At 50.1% G+C, this 20,483-nt stretch overlaps 1 protein-coding gene across 2 annotated transcripts in view; it reads left to right on the top strand.

Moving 5' to 3' along the window:
- The window catches only part of MAP2K1 (mitogen-activated protein kinase kinase 1), a 78,670-nt gene that overhangs the window by 56,513 nt on the left and 1,674 nt on the right, over positions 1 to 20,483 (top strand). For both annotated transcript variants that reach the window (XM_041742727.1, XM_041742728.1), the window contains exons 6-9: positions 13,522 to 13,646; positions 15,692 to 15,893; positions 17,405 to 17,469; positions 20,243 to 20,304. In XM_041742727.1, the coding sequence (XP_041598661.1) occupies positions 13,522 to 13,646; positions 15,692 to 15,893; positions 17,405 to 17,469; positions 20,243 to 20,304 (454 nt within the window). The remainder of the gene's footprint in view (positions 1 to 13,521; positions 13,647 to 15,691; positions 15,894 to 17,404; positions 17,470 to 20,242; positions 20,305 to 20,483) is intronic.

Below are 20,483 nucleotides of genomic sequence, written 5' to 3'. Positions count from 1 at the left end.
AAAAAACCCACAATAAACCAGTAGTGATTTACTCTCTGTAATTTTGTGGGCTGGTTGGACCTCTTTCCTCATGTTTTCACTCATCCTCTGAGACACAAACTCCCTGGCTTCTTCCCATGATGGTCTTGGGGTTTCAGTAATAAGAGAAGAGTAACCCTACTACTAAACCACCATTTAAACCTCTGTTCCCATCAGGTTAATGTCCTGTTGGCTTTAAAAAAAAAAAAAAAAAGTCACATGATCCAGTCAGGACTAAAAATGTAGAGGGATAGGTTCTGTCTCTTTGGGAGCAGCTAGAAAATATTTCAGCCAGTTTTCTCACTCTGTCCTGGTGACAAAAGTTCAGGGTTTGAATTCTGACTGTGCTACTGAATGTGTAACCTTGGGCAAGTTATTTAACTTGTCCAAGCCTCAGGAGGAATAGTCTACCTCCAGGGCTTTGAGGATTGAGACAATGCCTACAAGCGCTTAAAATAGTGCTTGACCAACATCATGGACAATCTGTGTTACTGTTGCTTAACAGATCAATCAGTAGGTTTTTGTGATTGCCAGATGCTGGTTTAAGTATCTCAGAATGCCTAAGTGTTTTGAGATCCTGGAAAAGTTGAGAGAATTTTTTAAAAAGCTAGACTCCCACACTTGAGTAGGGCAGGAACCAGGGCCTCTCTGGTTGGGAGATTGGGTTGTGTAAGCAGAAAAGCAGTTGTCCTCGTTCCTCAGCTAGCTACCCCTGGGGTGCTGCTGCTGGGGCAGTGAGGCCTTCTTAGCCTCATGGTGGGTGTGGGAATAATGTTGGTGATATAACACTAGGCACACCTGAACTCACAAATGACTTTCTGTGAGAGGAAGAGCCATAATGGTAGTTGGGGGGAGACCACATCTAGGTGCCATTTAAGTACTGTGTTTTTCCACCTAGGTAATAGTCTCTTGAAAGTATTCACTTATTTTTAGTCGACCAGGTAAGTTGAAGGACCGTTGGCCCTAGTGAGATACCCTGCTTTGGGCATGCATATGGCTAGCTTTCATATATCTCTGATGTGTCTGTCCATGCTGGGTGTGAACCAGGTTCTCAGCCTCATTCCTGAAGGGATCTGTCTTTGCGGCTGTAGAGCAGGACTTCATGGGCCTGACTAGTACGGCTCATATTCCCACTGTCTGAGGTGATGGCCTGCTGTTCTGGACTTTGTTTGCAGGGAACCCATCTGCTGTGATCCTGTAGCGGTGGACAAGGGTGCAAGAGCACCTGGCTCCGGGGGTACCACACATACTAGGTTTGACCACTGGCCATGGACAATCCAAAGGCAGAGAGAAGACTGGTGGTGAAACAAGAAAGGAATTTGTTTCAGTGAGGCCAACACTGAGAAGGTAGCAGACTAGTGTCTCCAGAAGGCTGAAAACACTTGGAGGTTTTTTTTTTTTTTTCACTTGGAGGTTTTTAAGGAAAATGTGGGACAAAGGTCGATGGGTACATGCACGTGGGTAGTCCAGGTCAGGTCAGGTGGATCATTGTTTTTGGGGTCGGTCTTGTGGGGGTCTTGCTGGCCTCAGGGCAGTCCCTGTTGCCCAAAGGGATAGTTCCCATCACAGGATGCTTTGCCTTCCACTCTTGCCTGAGTTGGAAGATAAGCTGGAAAGAAGAACTTAATCAATTGGAAAGAACAGATGGCGATCAAGGAGTAGTTGAAGTCCTCTGCCAGTCTGTCTTGCTTTTGTGTAGACATTATATTCTATTCCCCCGAGTGTTCAAAGGGCAAAGCAGACTGTGTGGCTTAGCCTGGTGTATGTAGTTTGTGGGCCGCTGATCAGAGAGTCGGTATTAGTTTTGTCTGGAATCTCTGGGTAACATTTTTTGGTATAATCATGGATATGTATGTGCACATGTTCCTCCATGTTGATTTGCCCTTCTCCTCACTGTTGGCTTCCTTGATGCAAAGAAAGTAGTATTTGTATAATATTCATAGAATACCTCTAAGTACAAGGTACTAAGTGAATCACTCCAGAGGCCATAAAGATGGCTCAGAAATGCATTGTGTCCTCCAGGAGCTTGGAGGCTAACAGGGGAAAAACGTCTAGAAATACAGGATGGTGGAACACAGCCAGTGTCATTTTTTTTTTAAATTTATTTATTTATGATAGTTACAGAGAGAGAAAGAGAGAGGCAGAGACACAGGCAGAGGGAGAAGCAGGCTCCATGCACCGGGAGCCCGATGTGGGATTCGATCCCGGGTCTCCAGGATCGCGCCCCGGGCCAAAGGCAGGTGCCAAACCGCTGCGCCACCCAGGGATCCCTATTTTTTTTATGCATGAATCGCTGCTACCCTGCCAACTTTCAAATAGAATTTGATGTGATATAATTAGGATTCTTTGGTTGTGTCAGAAATCCAGTGCAAGATTACTTAATCAAAAGAATGTATTAGTGTGGGTCACCTGTTAGAAAGCAAGGATGAATATGGGGTTGAAAAGACAGCCTCAGGACCCTGTTACCTCTCAGCATTACTCGTGGTGTGGGCCTTCTTTATAGTCTGAGGCTTTTCATTGGGGGCAGCAGGGACCTCAGTCCTTCGTGTTCTGTTCCAGAGAAAGAGCTCTGCCCACTGTCCTGTAGGCCTGAATCACTGATTGGCTGTGCTGCTAGTGCCCGCCCACTTTTGGGCCAATCACTTGTTCCAGGGACTAGCGTGGTCTGGTTGTCCACCTGGGATTATAACCTACTCTGTGGCAGGATAGATGGGACTTGTTGGTTGACACCCTAGCAAAAACACTTGTTGGGAGGAGCCTACCCCAAATGAAAAGAGGGGCTTTATTACCAGATGGTGGAAAGGAGGAACAGAGGCTGAAAGCTAGCAAATTAGGAAGAAAAATTATATTTTGCTACTAATATGATCAAGCACTGGGTCAGAAAGACAAAAAGCTGTTAACAGATCGAAACAATAATTAAACATTTAAGCAGGGGTGGGCAGACTGGCAGCCCACAGGCCACATAGGTCTACTGTCTATTTTTGTAGGGCCTGCAAGCCAAGAATTGTTTTCTAGAATTTTGTGATATATGATAATTGTTTTAAATTCAAATTTCAGTGTCCATAATGAAGTTTTGTTGGAACATAGCATGCATATTTGTTTTTCATGACTGTTTTTGTGCTATAATGGCAAAGGTAAGTGGTTGCGTGTGAAAGAGACCATATGACCCTCAAAGCCTAAAAATATTTGCTCTGTGGTCCTTTACAGAGAAAGCTTCCTGATTACTGGGTTTTAAGGGGAAGAATTTCCCCCAACTAAGGAAACCTTAGAATTTAAGTGCAAGAGGAAGCTCTGGGGTTTTCAGCTTTGAGTTCTTGGTGAAAACCTGATGGATGGCGTAGGTAGGAGAGAGGGTTTTTCACTGATCCTGAAGCTCTGATGGGAATTAACCACAAAGGTTTCAAAGTGGTCCTTGCACTCCCTGTGGCAGGAGCTCCTAGGTCTGGTGTCTCTAAAGCGGACTCAGGTGGTTAGGCTCTGAGTTCCAGGGTGGGAGGTGGGGGTCCTAAGGATGCAGCTCTGCTTCACGCCACTTACAGTGGTGATTTGCATTGCCAGCCTGTCATTCTTCTTAGCCCACTCTGCTAATCAAGGTCTTACTTTGATCAAGACTCTGAAGAAACATTATGTAAGTTAAATTGGTAGAGCATTTATACAGCTTAGCCCATAAATTGTTTCTGCCGTGGAATTGCTGGCTGATGAAGATCAATAAATGCCAAGAATAGTTTTAAGCTATGCCTCAGCTCATTTTTCTTTACCTTCTGTCAGCTGGGGTAGTGTGTAGCCTGCCTGATGCTTACATGCCGTGTTGGATTAGTAGCCTGGGCCCACAGTGCCCTGGCACCACCAGCCTAGACTTCTGAAGGGATGCCCGGCCATGGCTGTCTTCAGAGCTCAAGTAGCTCGTGCGGGGCCGTCCTGCTAGGAGGGCACCCTGGGGAAGCTCCTTATTGCCCAGGGAGCTGTCGGGCCAGAATAATTGTTGAGGCTTCTGCTGAGACTCTGATTGTTTTTGGATCACGGCCCCGGGGACAGTTGGGGGTGTCTGGAGCACGTTGTGGGTGTGCTAGCAACAGCCTCTGAAGGAACTGTGCCCTCCGCCAGGCTCGTGGTTAGAACCCTGACATCTTCGTCTTGCTGTTGGCACCTACAGGCAAGATTGGAAGTGGCCCAAGTGTGTTTTTGTTTTGTTGTTTTACAAGCCGCATGTAGCAGGCTTACATGTGATAAGTTTCTGAGTGGCTTCTTCTGTGGCCTTTGCCAGGCCCTGTCCTACCTGCCGGGCCTTTTCTGGTGTCCTGCCAGGCTTCCCTGAGCAGAAAGTCACAGTGGCCCCTGAGGCTGCACATGGGCCTCTGTACTGACCACGGTCCTGCCTGGGTGGAAGGGGGTGTCCTTGTGCCACCATCTGTAGGCTGCCCAGAGTGTCCAGGGGGTGGCTGGGCTGCACTCCTGCTTCCTCTACATGCTAGTCTTATTCACCAGTCATGTGGTGACAGCCTTGGGGGCGGGGGCAGTGAATTTACAGGAAAACTGATTCCTTTGAACCATGTCTAGACTGCTCCACCTTACAGATGGAGAGAAACAGAGAGTGGCTAATCAGTAGCTAGAATCCAGCTTGCTGGTCTCTTGGTGAGAAATGTGAATCACGTTCTCTCTAGAATTACCTCAGCTGCTAGACCCACAGAGATGGATCAGGGCTCCAGATGAGTGTCTCTTCGCTCTTTAAGCGAGGCAGATGGGCCTTTGGAGGAGGGAGAGTGCTTCCTCAGTCCCTTTAGGGAAGCACTGTGGAGGGGGTGTAACTGGCCCTGAGCTGGAATCCCAGGTAGAGGGGAGCACATGAATCGTGGCAACAGAGGCAGAGAACGCAGATCAGTCCTCACAGGGAACAGCAAGCTGTTTGGGTTGTCTAGGTTCCTGATGGCATGTGGTGGGAGTCGATAAGGAATGCTTAAGGCACTCGAGGGGGTCTTCACTGCCCTTCTCAGGGGCTGGATATCATCATAGGCAGAGGGGAACAGAGGAGGGCTCCTACGCAGGGAAGTAAGGTGAGCGATTCTTGGAAGAAGAGGGCCCCGGCTGCTGTGGCTAAGATGAGCTCGAGGGGGAGAGAGGACAGTTAGGAGGCCGTTGTCACGGTCCAGTAAGAGATGATGTGGGTGGGTCTGAGTCAGGATAGTGGCTTGGTGGGCAGCTGGGGGGAGTGGTTGTTGGGGAGCAGGTGGAGAGAGGTGGTCAGGGTTTATTCTGGAAGCCTGAGGAGAGCAAAGGGCAGGTGCCTGTGCATTCAGATAGGGAGGGGAAGACTTGCTCCCTAGCCCTTCCCAAGGCAGCTGTGGTGCAAAGGAGTGTGAGGCCCAAGCTTGTGTCTTGAGGCTCTAGCTGGTCCCTTGATGAAAGGCCTGGTGGCCCAGGCTGAGAGTAATCCTGGGAGATCTGTGTCCTGTTCTCTCTCACATCACAAAGCCTCACTTCTAAGGGAAACCTTGAGGCTATGATGTCCACCCAGAGCTCTTGTTCGGTGAGAGGGAGGAGCATGTCTTCCAAAGAAGAGTGTGTAGTTGGGGAGGGCTCTGCTCAGGACACTCCACAAGGACTGTCTCGTCCATCTGGCTCACGTTTGTCTGTAAATTGGCACACACACTCTGCTAAGTGCCTTTTTTAGGGGTCTGTCCCAACCTAAGCTAGAAATGACAATGAGTGGCCTCTTGACATCCTGGAATTTCCAGGCTTCTCTGGTGCGTGATGTGAACTTGTGACCCAGGTACATATGGTCATGCCTTACTTTGATGGAGCTTGGGCTGTCATAAATACAGTGATGCTACTAGAAATTCCCTCTCCTTGGCATTTAAAAATGAGATCTCCAGCTTTCTCTACCTTTCCTTTTTCCAATCTTTTATGCCTGTCTTCTGCTGCTGAGGAAAATTACCCTTCAGCAGGTCAAACACATTTTTTTAAGCTAATTCTCCTCTCTTGAATTGTGGATGAGAAGTATCCGTGTTAGCCAGCATTGTTTTCCTGCCTTCAGGTGGGTGATTGGCTTCGTGATAGATGTGCTGTCCTCTGAATTAGCCCACAGCCAGCAAAGGGAAATGTGTGCTTGTGGCCGGTTTCTTTAGTGGAAAAGTTTTTCTGTGTGATCTTTGGCAAGGGACATCTGTCTCCTTAAGCCTTGATTTCTGTGTCTGTTAAATGGGGCTGCTCTGCCAAATATTATTAGGGAGTCATTGAAGATGAGAGACCAGGAATCTGGGACCCATAAGCTTTTCCTGTGATTGCCCCTTCTTTTCCTTTCGCTGTCTCCACTACCACCATCCCTGCCCCCACCTCTCTTTTTTGAGTGTAACCCATGATGTACTTTTTGCTGTGGCTTTTGTTGCATCCTCTTTTAAAAATTGACCATTTCTTGCAATGGCATATATTAATGGAAACCAAAATCTGAAAAAGAAAAATGGATTCTGAGTGCTGGCAATACTGTCTCGTTTAATTGCTGACATTTCATGTGCCTTATGGGTTAGGAGATTAACACCAAATTTGCAGAACGGGGCACACAGAGTTAGAAAATGAAAGCATTTCAAAACTGATGAGTCTTGGGAGGGAAGAAAAAAAAATTAAATGGCACTCAGTGGCCTGAGTTGTAAGAAGTGCAGAGGTGAAAGTACCTGCTTGTTAGGACCAGGCTCCAGAAGTTCCGTGGTTGAACTCGGTTGTTGAAGCGGGAGGAGGTGGGAAGCAGCTTCTGGTTCCCTGTCTGCAAGTTTCTGAAGGTGGGACAGGGCGCCTATGCTGAGAAGGAAGCTCTCATCTCCCGGAGCAGAGAAATCTTTTCTCTCATGAGTCTTAAATGATTTATCTGTCCTGTTCCCAGAAAAAGCCTGTTACATCTATAATGTGAGTGACCTTCTTCCCCTACCACAACTTAAAAAAAAAAACTGAGATATGATTAACATAACATTGTGTTGGTTTCGGGTGTAAGGCATGCTGGTTTGATGGATGGATCACCACAGTAAGTATAGTTAATACCAGCATGCGATTGCATTTTTTTTTCTTATGATGAGAACTTTTAAGAACTTGCAGGAGCTTCTGGCTGCCTCAGTCAGTAGACAATGTGAGTCTTGATCTTGGGGTTGTGAGTTCAAGCCCCATGTTAGATGGAGGGATTTCTTTAAAAAAAAAAAAAAAAAAAAAAAAAAAAAAAGGCTGCCCGGGTGGCTTAGCGGTTTAGTGCCACCTTCAGCCCAGGGCCTGATTCTGGAGGCCCGGGATCGAGTCCCACGTTGGGCTCCCTGTGAGGAGCCTGCTTCTCCCTCTGCCTGTGTCTCTCATGAATAAATAAATGAAATCTTAAAAAAAAAAAAAAAAAGTACTCTCTTAGCAACTTACAAATGAACAATCCAGTATTGTTAACTATAGTCACTGTGTTGTTCGTTGCACCCCAGGAATATTTGTCTTACAACTGGAAGTTTGTACCATCTGACCACTGTCACCCGCAACTAAGTAATGGCTTTTCTGAAACTTTGGAGTACAGCTCACCGTTTGCTCGGTCATCTAGAGCCCAGTTACCTCGGCTCTGGATAATCAAGAGTCTGAGTGCTACTGTAGCCTCTGCCATTAGCTCCCTGTATAATCTTGACAGACCTCTCCCTGACTCTGGGCCTCACTGTTTCTCATCTGTACACCAGGGGGTAGGGGGCTTGCTTCTCACCATTGTTGCGAGGATTAAAGAAGACTGTATTTAAAAGGCCTGGCAGGGATCCCTGGGTGGTGCAGCGGTTCGGCACCTGCCTTTGGCCCAGGGCATGATCCTGGAGACCCGGGATCGAATCCCACATCAGGCTCCCGGTGCATGGAGCCTGCTTCTCCCTCTGCCAGTGTCTCTGCCTCTCTCTCTCTCTCTCTATGACTATCATAAATAAATAATAATAAAAAAATTTAAAAAAATACTTAAAAAAAAAAAAAAAAAGGCCTGGCATAGGAGGTCTTCGATGAACCAGAGCTGTTGTGGCATCTTCCCAGGCCGGCTAGGCTTGCCTGTGCCATCCCCCCCACCCCCGCCCTGGCAGCTGCATCCCTTCTCCTTCCCTGGGAGAAGGCAGCGAGAGGAGAAAGCCGTGCTCTTGAGGAGGTTGGGTGGGAGAGGAGGTTACAGTTCAGGGCTAATTGAGGGTTTGGGATTTTCTCTGAATGTTAATTAGGTTGCTATTTAATTAGCTCCCTGAGGTCATGGGTAAGGTAACTGGAGGTGGCTCTGTGGAGAACATTATTTGACATACCAGGGTTGGCCACTTTTCCCTTCTGTTTCTTCACTTTTAGAGAAGGGTTATTAGGGACCTTCCAGGGTTGCTAAGAAGGGATCATTTGAGGCCTAAAGTCATCATTTAAAAATCTCATTTGCCTTCATTTCTGTAACCTTTAACTCACTTATCCAAAGTCATCTCACTTTTGGATTTAGCCTTTGTCACAGATGAGCGGGAGTCTGGCTTCCAGGCATCATTCAGCTTGCTTCTTTCTCTGGGGCCCTCATTTCTTTTTTCTTCCTCCTATTTCTCTTGCGTTCCCCATCCCCTCTGCGGCTCCCCAGCCCTCTCTTTCTTCATGCCCTCTCTTCCATCGTGTGCACCCCCACCTCCATAGCGAATGCAACTTCCTATAATATTCTTCTCTGCCATATGAAACGAGGTTACTCGATCATACCCTTTGGGGGGCTGACACTCGCCTTGCTGCATCTGCCTGATGGGAGCTGCCCACTAGTCAGGCTGGCGTTGAGCCTGGCCAGGTGGAAGAATTCAGAGTATCAGTCCACAGTGCCCTCAGGCCCTCTCCCTTCGCCCTCACCATTGTACACATGTGTACGACGTTCTTGTTACTTTTCGTGTCCTGTCTCTCCTTGTGGATGGCCTTGAAGAACCGTGTCCTTTTATTCATAGCTCAGTTGTGTTTATAAAATAAGTACATGACCCACTGATTTATTTAATCCAAACCCTTTGTTTTACAGGGATAGAAAATGCTCAGAAATTAAGTAAAAATTACGTGCTCTTGGGGAAAGGATCAGAAGGCTTTGCACAGTGGTTATTTTCTGGGGCAGAAAATAGGAAAGAAGAAAATACTTTGTCCACTTTTTTCATAAAACCTCCTTGCTTGTTTCTGAGGAAGGAGGACTTACTCCTCATTGTTGCAGGGCCTGAGCAGGATTGGGGCAACAAACCATGGCTCCTCAGAGGTTTCCCGGGGAAGCTTGTCAGCCTGGGGGCCTCATGGATGCTGGGCGCTTCCTTCAGAATGCAGCCCAGCCCGCCAGGTCCTGTGGCTCCTCCCAGTCTCGACCTCTTGATATTGGAGGGTGAGAAAGGGAACCCACGGCCTGGAGAAGGCTTTGGGCAGTAGAGGGGGCCTGGGCCTCTGATGTGAACAGTGGTTGGGGTTGCTGCTAGGACATTGTGGGAGGAAGCCCGATGAGACCTTGGAGGGCTCCAGGAACAGGGCAGGCTCCCAAATGAGGAAGGGGACCCTTGAAAACTTGGACCTGGACCTGGAGGTGAGGGTGGGCTGGAAGGGTGCGTGTTTCACATGTGGGGGAGCGGGGGAGGCATGGTTAGAGGGGCAGGCCTGAGCTGGGGCCCGACACAGCAGGAAGCTGGAGAGGGAGGGAGGGCTTTGGGCTCTGTGGCTAATGTGGAAAGGCAGGCGAGAGGTGGGGACTTTCCCACTGCAGGAGCACCGATTTCTGTGCAGGACTGAGTGAGGAGGAGGATGTGGGGACAGGATGGAGGAACAAGGGCAGTGATGGTGGAGAGCAAAGGTAGGATGCTGCCAGTTGGAGAAAGCAGTCTCTCTGGACTTGTATGACATGGACCTTTTATGCCCCCAGAGAAGAGCCTGATTTGGCTGGGGCTGCTAGAAGGAAGCGTGTCCCAGCCTCGTGGCTCAGCCACATGCTCTGTAGTTGAGGGCTTTGGAGGCCCAGGTCTGCAGGCAGCCTCTTGTCCGCCCTCCAGGTCACCAGGAGGGAGCATCCAGGTCACCAGGAGGGAGTGTGTGCAGTGGGAGTGGTTCCCAGGGTGTGGTCCAGGCAGGGAAATCTCAGGGTTTCCCTCTGCTCCTCTGACCCCATCCCCCATGGTTTCTGCAGCCTCCCAGGCAGTGTTGTTCCCTGGCAGTGGGGGAAGCGGGAGCTGACAGTCAGCGATGGAGGAGAGTGGTGTTACATAAGTTTGGAGAAAAAGAGGCTTGCTTGCCATGTGAATAGAAATCAGATCCACGCAGTGACAGAGGCCGTGTAGCCACTCCTGAGCAGCAGCTGCAGCCTGGAGAGAAGCATCTGAACCAGCAGAAGAAGGAAAACCTGGGTGGGGGTGGGGGTGGAAGGTGGGGGAGGCTCTCTGGGGGGGAGGGAGGAAGCAGGTGTCTGGTGCTATGAACTGCTCCTCGTGGAGGGTGGCCTGTGAAAGAATCCTTTTGTCTCTGTAACATTGTGTGCCGTGTAAATGCCGACCCCGCATTAGGTTGGTCTTGGTCACCATCGGGTAAGGTCACAGGAGCTGTGATTGTTACCATCGCTTCACCCGCAGGCAGGCCGGTGCTGGAGAAGCAGAGGGCCTGGCTCAAGGCTGCCAGTGGAGCAGATGGCAGGGCGGGATTTGAATACAGGTGTCTTTAGCCAGGGCTGTTCTTTTGCTCGAAAACAGAGCCTAACCTGCCTTGGGCTCCTTTGGGAGGTGAGGGAGGCACAGGGGTGAAGGGCCGTCCAGGTTGGAGTGCCTCCTGTGTGCTCTCCCTGTGGCACCTCCTGCGAGCACCATCTCCCCGCCACTTGGCGTCACCTGCCACACACTGGACACTCTCCTCTGGGGTGAGGTGTGTGTCCTCCGTTGGAGAAGGGCCACGGTACTGTGTGGGTGAAGACCGCGGCTCCTCAGCTGGAAGTGTGTGTTGGGGCCTGCCCTCATTCTAGGTGTGGAGAAGAAACAGAAGACAGGTTCAGTCCCTGACATCCCGAAGGGATTCTGCGGGAGGCTGCATGACTCTATCCAGGTCATTGCTAAGGGTCCTCCTCCCTGCTCAGAGGCACCCTCCCCCTCATGGTGTGTGGTCTTACCTGGTTTTCATGGCCCTTGAGACCACCTGACGCTGCCCGTTTGTTTGTTGGTTTTTGTCTGTACGCACGCTAAAATGTAAGCTCCTTGACAGTAGGCACTCCCATCGGTTTGCTTGCCCTTGTCTTCTTGGTATCTGCACGGGCCCTGACGCATCCAGGTGCTCCATGAACAGGAAGTGGATGAGGGGAGCAGAGGTGGGTCATGTGGCCGCAGGGTGGGAGGGAACCAGATTCCTGCTAAGGTTACTTCTGATGCCTGCATTCTGGAAGTCTTTATGGAGCAGACACAGGGAGGGTGACAGGGCCTTTGGAAAGGTCTCATGTCCTGTGACATGATGAGGGCTGGGTCTTGGGAAGACTGCACCAGTGGCTCTGAGTGCTCCTGTATGTACACCGTGAGTTCAGAGCCTTCCTTTCAGGAGGGTTTAGGAGCCCCTGCTGTGAGCGAGTTCCAGGCCTGTCTCCTGGGGCGTGAGGCACAGAGACTGAGATGCTGGAGCTGGCGGAGCATCTTGGGAATGAGGGGCGGAGAAGGGACAGGCAGGAGAAGGACTTTATTGGGATACAAGAGACTGGGTTTTTTGTTTTCACTTTATCCTTGGAAAGATGCTTCTGTAGACTTGTTAGAATCTGTTCAACGATAAATACAGGCATATATCATTTTATTGTGCTTTGCAGATACTGCATTTTTTTGAGATTGATGGTTTGTGTCAGTCCTGCATCGAGTGAGTCTACACTACACCATTTTTCCAGCAGCGTTTTTGCTCACTTCACGTCTCTGGGTCACATTTTGTTAATTCTTGAATTTTTCAAACTTTTCATTATTATGTTTGTGATGGTGATCTGTGATCAGTGGTTATGACTTGCCAAAAGCTCAGGTAATTGTTAACAGTTTTTAGCAGTAAAGTACTTTTGAATTCAGGTATGTACATCATTTTCTTAAACATAATGCTGCTGTATACTTCATAGACTATGGTCTAGTTTAAGCATAACTTAAAAAAAAAAAAGATTTATTTATTTATTTGCTTGAGAGAGAGAGTGAGCATGATCGAGGTGGGGGAAGCAAAGGGAGAGGGAGAAGTACATTCCCCGCTGAGCAGGGAGCCTGACCTAGGACTTAATCCCACGACCCTGAGATCATGACCTGAGCGGAAGTCAGCTGTTTAATCTACTGTGAGCCGCCCAGGTGCCCCAACATAACTTTTATATGCACCAGGAAACACAAGAAAACTCACTTGACTCTCTTTACTCTTTATATATATTCACTTTATGTAATGCAGTGGTCTGGACCTTCAAGGGGTGTCTGTAAATGCATTCATCTGAGAGTACTGAAGAGAAAAATAATAAAATGGGAATAGTGGTTCAGATAGATTTGGATTATGGGGATTTGTTTTTTTCCCTTGAATTCTCCAGATATTCTCTAGAGTATCCCTATTACTTCTATCAAAGATTGCCTGTCCAGTTTATGCTTTGCCCTCGGCTATGGCCTGCTTACTGGGGGGGTATCATTGCTGAGGTCTGCCCACACAACCCTGGCCTGGGGACTTTTACCAACTTCCAGCCTCGTTTCCCCACGTATAAATGAGAACCCTTGACCCTGCTCTGCCCACTTTACAGAGCAGAGTTTGAATCAGGGGAGATGGTGGAAGTTCACATCCCTCTGCAAAGGGAAGGGCTGGTGAGCTAGTAGTGATGGGGCAGCCAGGTGGGAAGAGGGGAGGGTCCGAGTGCAGGGAAGGCTTTGGGGCTGGTACTGGCGGCACTGCCTTGACTGACCCTGGTAGGGCAGTGGGGGGCTCCCCTGGGCCCATAGCTGCTGCGGCTGTGGAGACTGTTTGGGGGATGACCTCCGAGACGTCAGTCCTAAGGCAGCTGCCAGCCTCTGCCACGCATATTTGTAAAACCCCCATGCTCTGTGTGTGGTGTGAAGGTCAAGAATAGGCATTCCTGTCTGGTCTCCCCTGATCCTTTGGTGTGTGGCCTCAGCCAGCATACAAGTCTTACTGTCTGTGCTGTTCTTCTGCCATATGATCCAACCGTAGCTGTTCCGTCTTGCCAGTGAGGGTGACTGAAGCAACCAAGTCTGAAATCTTATTTATAACTGACTCCTTCCTGTGGGTCATGTGTTCAAGTCTGGATTCTCAAAGAGTGGAAATCCACTGACTTTCTGGCCTGCTTGTATAACAGGTTGCCATTTCTTCTCCTGGCAATCTTTTCTCGAACCCTGAACAAGACGGATTAAGGGACTGTGGTGTCCCGTGTTTGCAAGCCAAGAGCTGGCTGTGGGATGGCAGTACGTCCTGGGACTCGTGGTCAAGGCTGTTCTGTCTGGAGAGTGCTGACCCTTCTCGCCCCCAATCCACCTGTGTCAACTCCCTCCTTTTTCTGTGTTCTCTCTTCTGCAGATGTCAAGCCTTCCAACATCCTTGTGAACTCCCGTGGGGAGATCAAGCTCTGTGACTTTGGGGTCAGCGGGCAGCTCATTGACTCCATGGCCAACTCCTTCGTGGGCACAAGGTCCTACATGTCGGTATGAGCAGCGAGTTCCATTTCTCAGGCGTCTTGCCTGGTCAGGCATAGGAGCCAAGTGGGTGGTTTCCCCTGTGGGGCCAGAACGTGTCCTGGGTGATGGAGGTTGGGGAAAAAGAAATGGGGGAGGAGGCATCATGGTCCCTTCCTGAGGAGGCAGTAGCATCAGCATGTCCTCTTCCCACCATGCCATGAGCTCCCAGGGGTCAGGGATAGGACCGTGGGCGTCTCTGGTCCCTAGGGTCTGGCTTGGGGCCTGGCATGTGATAGGTGCCCGGGCAGTGCTTGGTGAGTAGGCTAATGTTTGGTTGACTGACTGGGTGAGTAAATGGCTAGCGTGCTCCAGAGGATTTGGGAAGGGGGTATGTCTCTGGGTGAGTGCTGGGGTAGAGGGGTGCGAAGGTGAGTGGGGATCTCCATGGCAGGGACTGCAGCACGGATTAACCCAGGGGTGGGGGGCAGGCCCAGAGGCTGGGGCATCCCTGCACAGAGAGCGTTTCCCAAGCTCTCTTCTACATCCTTGAGGGATCGCATCTGGTCTATGTGGTTGTCCTGTGAAGTGCAGATTATCGCTCCCACTTTGGAGATGAGGAAATCCAAATGCAGAGCCTGGATTGAAAGCCAGGTCTTCTTGCCGATTCGTCCCCTTTGCTCAGCACACCCTCACTTGCCCCTTGGATCCGACTCATTGACAGCTGCTTCCGGCCTCTGTGTGTGGAAGTCCATGCCCACATCCTCATTCCTTCTTGCCCGCCCCTTGCCCCTACCTTGACTCCAGCCACTGTCAGCGTGGGTCACCCAGTGCCGACCCACACTTCCACCCCCTCCACTCCAGTGACACACGGTCTATAAGAAACATGAAACCTGTGGGCCCTTCAGCTTCTTCCCTGAGTATCTAAGAACTGAGTAGCTCACACTCTGGGCTGCTCACCTGCCAACTGCAAAGTTCAAAATCAATCAACAGGCCCTGGGACTTATTGATCCAGGGTTAGTGGTTTGGGTTTTGTGGTTATGTGATCAGTTCCAAAATAGTCTGGTGTTTGAGTTAGTGAAAAATCCTATGGGAGATATTAATGATGTCTTAAAAATAGTACAATGGTCAGAATAAGGAGGTTTTTTTTTTTTTTTTGTGGTAGAGTTCTTAAAGTACATGTGCTATTTCAATTAATGCTGTATAGCACTATATACTTTTTTTCCTGGATTCTTCTACCAGTAACAACCCGTATTTGTGTAGTGTTTTGCAGCATCTAACATACATTTCCATTCGCTTTGACCTTCTCAGTAACCCCCGTAAGGAGAGCAGATATTTTGTGACGTCTGTATTGTCATCTCCACCATCTTTATCGGCTCCACTTTATGGAGGAGGGGACTCAGGCTCAGGGTCATGTAGTTTACAGAAGTCGCAGAGTTGGGACTTGAACTCCGGTCTCCTGACCCCAGATCCCCTACCTTTTCTACTGTTCCATGTTGTCTGAGAACAGTCAATGAGTCTGTGGTGGAGCTGGTCTTAGAGTTCAACTTTCCCAACTCAAGGCCAGTGCTCTACCCACTGCACATTTCACTCGTGACTCACATTCCAGAAGCCGCATGTTGCAGACCCAGGGGACAAGATGAGCCTCATAGGCCCGGCTTTGGACCAGCTACCCTGCACGTGCAAGACAGTGACGAGGCTGGGCAGAGCTGGAGCCACAGGGGAAGTGGTGGCCAGGGGCCAACCAGGCCTGTGCCTGTTAGTGGAGGGCTGTGAGGAGGCGTGGGTCAGAGCCATGGGAGCCAGCTCTAGGATTCAGTGAACACAGTAGTTGAGGGCAGGTCAGAAACCAAATTAAAGCAGTTAGTAGAGGTCCTAAAGAAGGAAAACTGCATCAGATCCAGGGCCAGAGTCCGGACGGAACAGGGCAGCCCACTCCCTGCAGTGTGAACAAGCCTCAAAGGGGCAGGGAGTGCCGAGGCCTCCCTTGGAGCCTCTGGGGGACTCGCCTCTCCCTCTCTTGAGTGGGCCCGAGTTAGCTCACAAGTGATCATAATTGTGTGTCTCTCCTGCAGCCAGAAAGACTCCAGGGGACTCATTACTCCGTGCAGTCGGACATCTGGAGCATGGGGCTCTCTCTGGTGGAGATGGCGGTTGGGAGGTATCCCATCCCTCCTCCGGATGCCAAGGAGCTGGAGCTGATGTTTGGGTGCCAAGTGGAGGGAGACGTGGCTGAGACCCCACCCAGACCAAGGACCCCGGGAAGACCCCTTAGCTGTGAGTGGCCTGGTGTGGCCCCAGCTTGGACTGGGGTAGAGTGGGGGCAGGGTCCCTTATCGCTGTGGGTTACTTGAGGGCTGACTGAACATTCTCCCAAGACGGATTGCCTGTCTCCGGATGCCAGGGCGGGGCCAGAGTGGGGGGCTCCAGGTGGGTGTTAAATGACTGTTACTCCCAACATCTTCTCACCCTTTGCGGAGTGCCTGCTATGTTCCTGGCACGGCATTTAGGACTTTATGTGCACTCTTGGATTTTTTTAAAAACCATGACTTTTATTTTTTTAGGTAGATATATATATATTTTTTAATGGTTTTATTTATTCATGAGAGACACAGAGAGAGAGAGGCAGAGGGAGATGCAGGCTCCATGCAGGGAGCCCGATGTGGGACTCGATCCCAGGGCTCTAGGATCATACCCTGGACCAAAGGCAGGCACTAAACTGCTGAACCACCCAGGGATCCCTAGGTAGATATTTTTGAGATAAAATTCAGACAACATAAAATGCACATTTTAAAGTGTACATTTCAGTGGCTTTTAGTATATTTTTCCATGTTGTGTAGCCATCACCACTATAATTCCAGAACGTGTTCGTCACCCTAAAAGAAACCTCACGTCCATAAGCACTCATTCCCAACTCCCTGCACCTCCAGCCCCTGGCGACCCCCCAACCTCCCTATCTCTGTAGACTTGCCGAGGATTACCTAATTTTATTTATTTTATTTTAATTAATTTATTTATTTTTGGATTACCTAATTTTAATAGCGATTGTGTGTGAGTAGTAGTATAGTCTCCATGTTAGATACTTTTGAGAAAACTGAGGCACGCGGTGCCTGACTTTCAGGACTGCATTCTCTAAGTGTCCAAGTCTGAGTTCTAGGTCCTGAGCACTGGGCAGCACCACCTGCCTCTCTGATCACGCATAGTGGGAATAGACCTGGTACTGGGACTGTCCTGGCTCAGCCACTGTCTTCTGACATACTTCCTGCTGGGACGCTCCTGTGTGGCCAGGAGGACCTGCCGTCTGCCCCGGGAAGGCCCTCACGGGAGGGCGATATGAAGGGAGAAACGGGGGGCAAGGAGAGCGGGTGCTGGTGGGTCACTGGAGGGGCTGCAGTCCGAGGCTGACCTCGGACTCTGGAGGACAGACGGAAGAAACCCAAGTTCAGGGAGAATTAAGACAGTCCTTGAGTTCTTGGTTATTACCTCATTTACTCCTCGGGAAGAAGGGCAGACATGATGATTATCCGTGTCCACTTTATCAAAGTCGTGGACTTGCCTGAGGTGGCCGTCCTTGGAGGGAATAGGGCCCAGACTCTGGCTGCTGGCCAGCTCTGTGGCCTTGCCGGTCCCTTCTGTGGCCAGCCTTATCTGTGGCTCTGGTGTCGCTGCTTATCATCCACCACCCTATTCTGGTCCCGAGGACCCACGGTCCAGTCCCTAGTCTCACGTTGGGAGACAACTTCCTGTTTTTCTAAGTGTTTTCTTTTTTCTTGCTATAAAATCTGCAGCTTATGGAATGGACAGCCGACCGCCCATGGCAATTTTTGAGCTGTTGGATTACATAGTCAATGAGGTAAGTACCACATGGCTTCCTTGACCGTGGTATTTGCTTCTATTAAGAGAAACAGTTAATTTGACTGGAATATCTGTGAGTTGTTTGCACAGTGGGGCTTCTTGGGTTCCTGTGGATTCTTATAGGGTGTCATGCTCTTGGAACTGAGCGGCTGGTTTAGAGGCTGCAGGTGTCCCCTTTGGCAGGGAACATCCTTGGGTAGCTCTTTCTCTAGCTTTCTTAGAGTCCAGAGCCTCCAGCGTGCCCATTACATTCTTACTGCTTCATTCACCAGGCGTTTCTTGTGCACTTACATGGGTTGCATGTGCATTGTGGGGTGGTGGCAGGGATGCGGTGGGGGTCCACAGATGGAAAAACAGAAGTCTCTAGTCTTGAAGACCATTAGATTCACACCGGAAGCAAGGCAAAAATACATACCTACCTGTAGGATAGGGTTTTCTCTTGTGCCATTAAAAACCAGTGGATGTAGAAAAAAAAAAAAATGACAGTGTAGAAATAGTATGGAAAATATTCACTAGAGATTGTATGAAAAACATTACAAAGTAGTACGTCTGCTGTGATCAATTCTTTAAAAAATCTCTATGGGAAAAAATCCATGTATGCATGTAGGTTCGTAAAAGGCTAGAAAAAGTAGTATGAAACAGTGGTTCTCTCTGGGTGATGGGAGTCTTTTGGCTTATTGCTGCTGGCTGACTTTAATGCAGAGAACACACATTACTTGTTCTATATGTAACCCATATACTGGTATGTTTAAATGAAGAGGACCAAGGAAGGAAGAGACCAACCAGCATTCATGAAATCCGGGTTAGAGGGTGTGGGAAGCGGTGGTGCAGAGGGTGGTGCAGGGCAGGAGGAGCAAGGTTTCGGGACAGGATCTTAGGTGGCGGGGCCAGCACTCCCAGCTTCAGGGCAGCAGGGGTAGCGGGTGAGAAGGGATCAGCTGTCAGAGGTTGGGGAGGCAGCTGAGTACATGCTAAAAGGCATGGTCCTATGCTCTTTTTCGAGACCAGTGGAGTAACTTTTTGTACTTTGTTACTGCTAAAACCAGACCCCAAAAGGCTCAGAGGGATCCTTGTCCTTTATAAACTCAACGGGGAAAATCCTGCCTCACTCCAGCAGTTAGTAAATCACTAACCATGGAAGCTAATTTACCTTTCCTGTCATTTTATGCTCAGCACCACGGGACATGAAACAAGTTGGGATGTGACCTTGGCTGCTTAGGACTCTGGGCAGGCAGAGGGCCTTGGCCTTGTAGGGGTCAGGGAGGCCGCCCTCTACTGCTGGGACCTGAGTGGGGCACTGCCAGGTGGGAACCAGGTTAAGGGTTGATTAAGCAGCAGCAGCCAGGCTCCTAGTGTGCTCTGCTGCCTCTTGCACACCCCCCCCCCCCCCGCCTGCCCCCCGGCCTCATTACCCTTTCATGCAGGTGAGGATGCTCAGGCTCAAGATGAAGAGTAGCTCCACTCTTTCCTGCCCAGTGTTCATCCTTCTCTACCATCCACACCTCCTGGGCGTTGGGCTGCACGGTGGCCGGTGTGGGTGCTAACAGCTCTCGTCCTACTCAGACTGGCCTGGCCTCTGGAAGCCAAGCTGTCAGTCTCTCCCTCGAGCATTCCCTTTATCCGTCTCAGCACCAGCAGTGGTCTGCGGGGAGGGCCTGAGAGCGAGGTTTTAGTCCCTGACCTCCGATCAGGTTCATTCACCTGCTGTTCTGGTAAGGCCTTGGGGCAAGAGAGCAAGGCAGGGTTGTTTTTTTTTTTTTTTTTTAAGATTTTATTTATTTATTCATGAGAGACAGAGACAGAGAGAGGCAGAGACACAGGCAGAGGGAGAAGCAGGCTCCATGCAGGGAGCCTGACGTGGGACTTGATCCTGGGTCTCCAGGATCAGGCCCTGGGCTGAAGGCGGCGCTAAACCACTGAGCCACCCGGGCTGCCCAAGGCAGGGCTTTTTATAGTGTCAGGGTCTGATTTTCAGTCTCAGACCACCTATTGATCTGGGCAACACATCAAATAGTGACACCCCAGGTGGCATCTGGGAGTCCACTCATTAGGAAGCTACACAGAGACCCAGCACCGGTCCAAAGAGGGTGGAGCGCAGAAGCCAGGTGATCCAGGGCCCCGTCCTGTGTAACCCTGCACAACTTCCACTGTGTATCCTGAGACGAGAGCTGTTGCCAGTGTCCTTGAACTAATACCTGCCAACAGCTACATGCCTTGGAGGGTGAGGGTGCGGGTGCAGGGAACAGTCTTCTAGACCCAGCCTTCCATCAGCCTAGTGTTTTATTAACCTTTGTCTACCTCTTTGAGGCTTAGAAAAGGGATGTAGCTCATTACTATTTAGGCAGCCTTCTAGGCCGTGCACAGGTGCTGTCCAGCCTAGGCCATGCCTGGGCACTCGTACAGCCCCTCTAACCGCTGCTGCTTCTAACTGTTGGGTGTTTCCGTGCCACACTCTGCGGTTTACAGTTGGGAGTGTCAGCAGACAGGCATCGCAGAGGTCAGGAGGCTCTCGTTTTATAGGATAAACTAAGGTTCATAGAGAAACAGTGACTTGTTTAGTCACCAGACAAGCGGGTGGTAGAACAGGAAGTCGCCCCGGTTCTCACTGGGCGGTTCCACCGAGCTGACCCCGCAGGCAGCCACTGGCGGTCAGCCGCTGCCTTCCTGTGGCTGGAGAAGGGCAGCAGTGCCCAGGGGCCTGGGGGACCTGGGGGGAATACGGTTGGGGGGGGGGGGACGCCAGGCCTTTACTTCTTGGTATATATTTGCAGCCTCCTCCAAAACTGCCCAGTGGAGTATTCAGTCTGGAATTTCAAGATTTTGTGAATAAATGGTAAGTCTGCCCCTTGCTCTCTGGAAGAGTATGCTGGTTTTGTCAGCCTCCCCACCCAGGCCTGGGGAGCAGAGCTCTGCTCTTTTCCCTGCATTTCCAGAGGGCTAGGACCTCGGGGACTGGTCTGACTACACCAGGGAGTAGAAGCTGCTGCTCTGGGCTCCTGTTCTGTAGGGCCT

Source organism: Vulpes lagopus, chromosome 2, assembly GCF_018345385.1.
Source record: "Vulpes lagopus strain Blue_001 chromosome 2, ASM1834538v1, whole genome shotgun sequence".
NCBI classification, from domain to species: domain Eukaryota; kingdom Metazoa; phylum Chordata; class Mammalia; order Carnivora; family Canidae; genus Vulpes; species Vulpes lagopus.
This window is presented reverse-complemented; position numbering and strand designations above follow the sequence as displayed.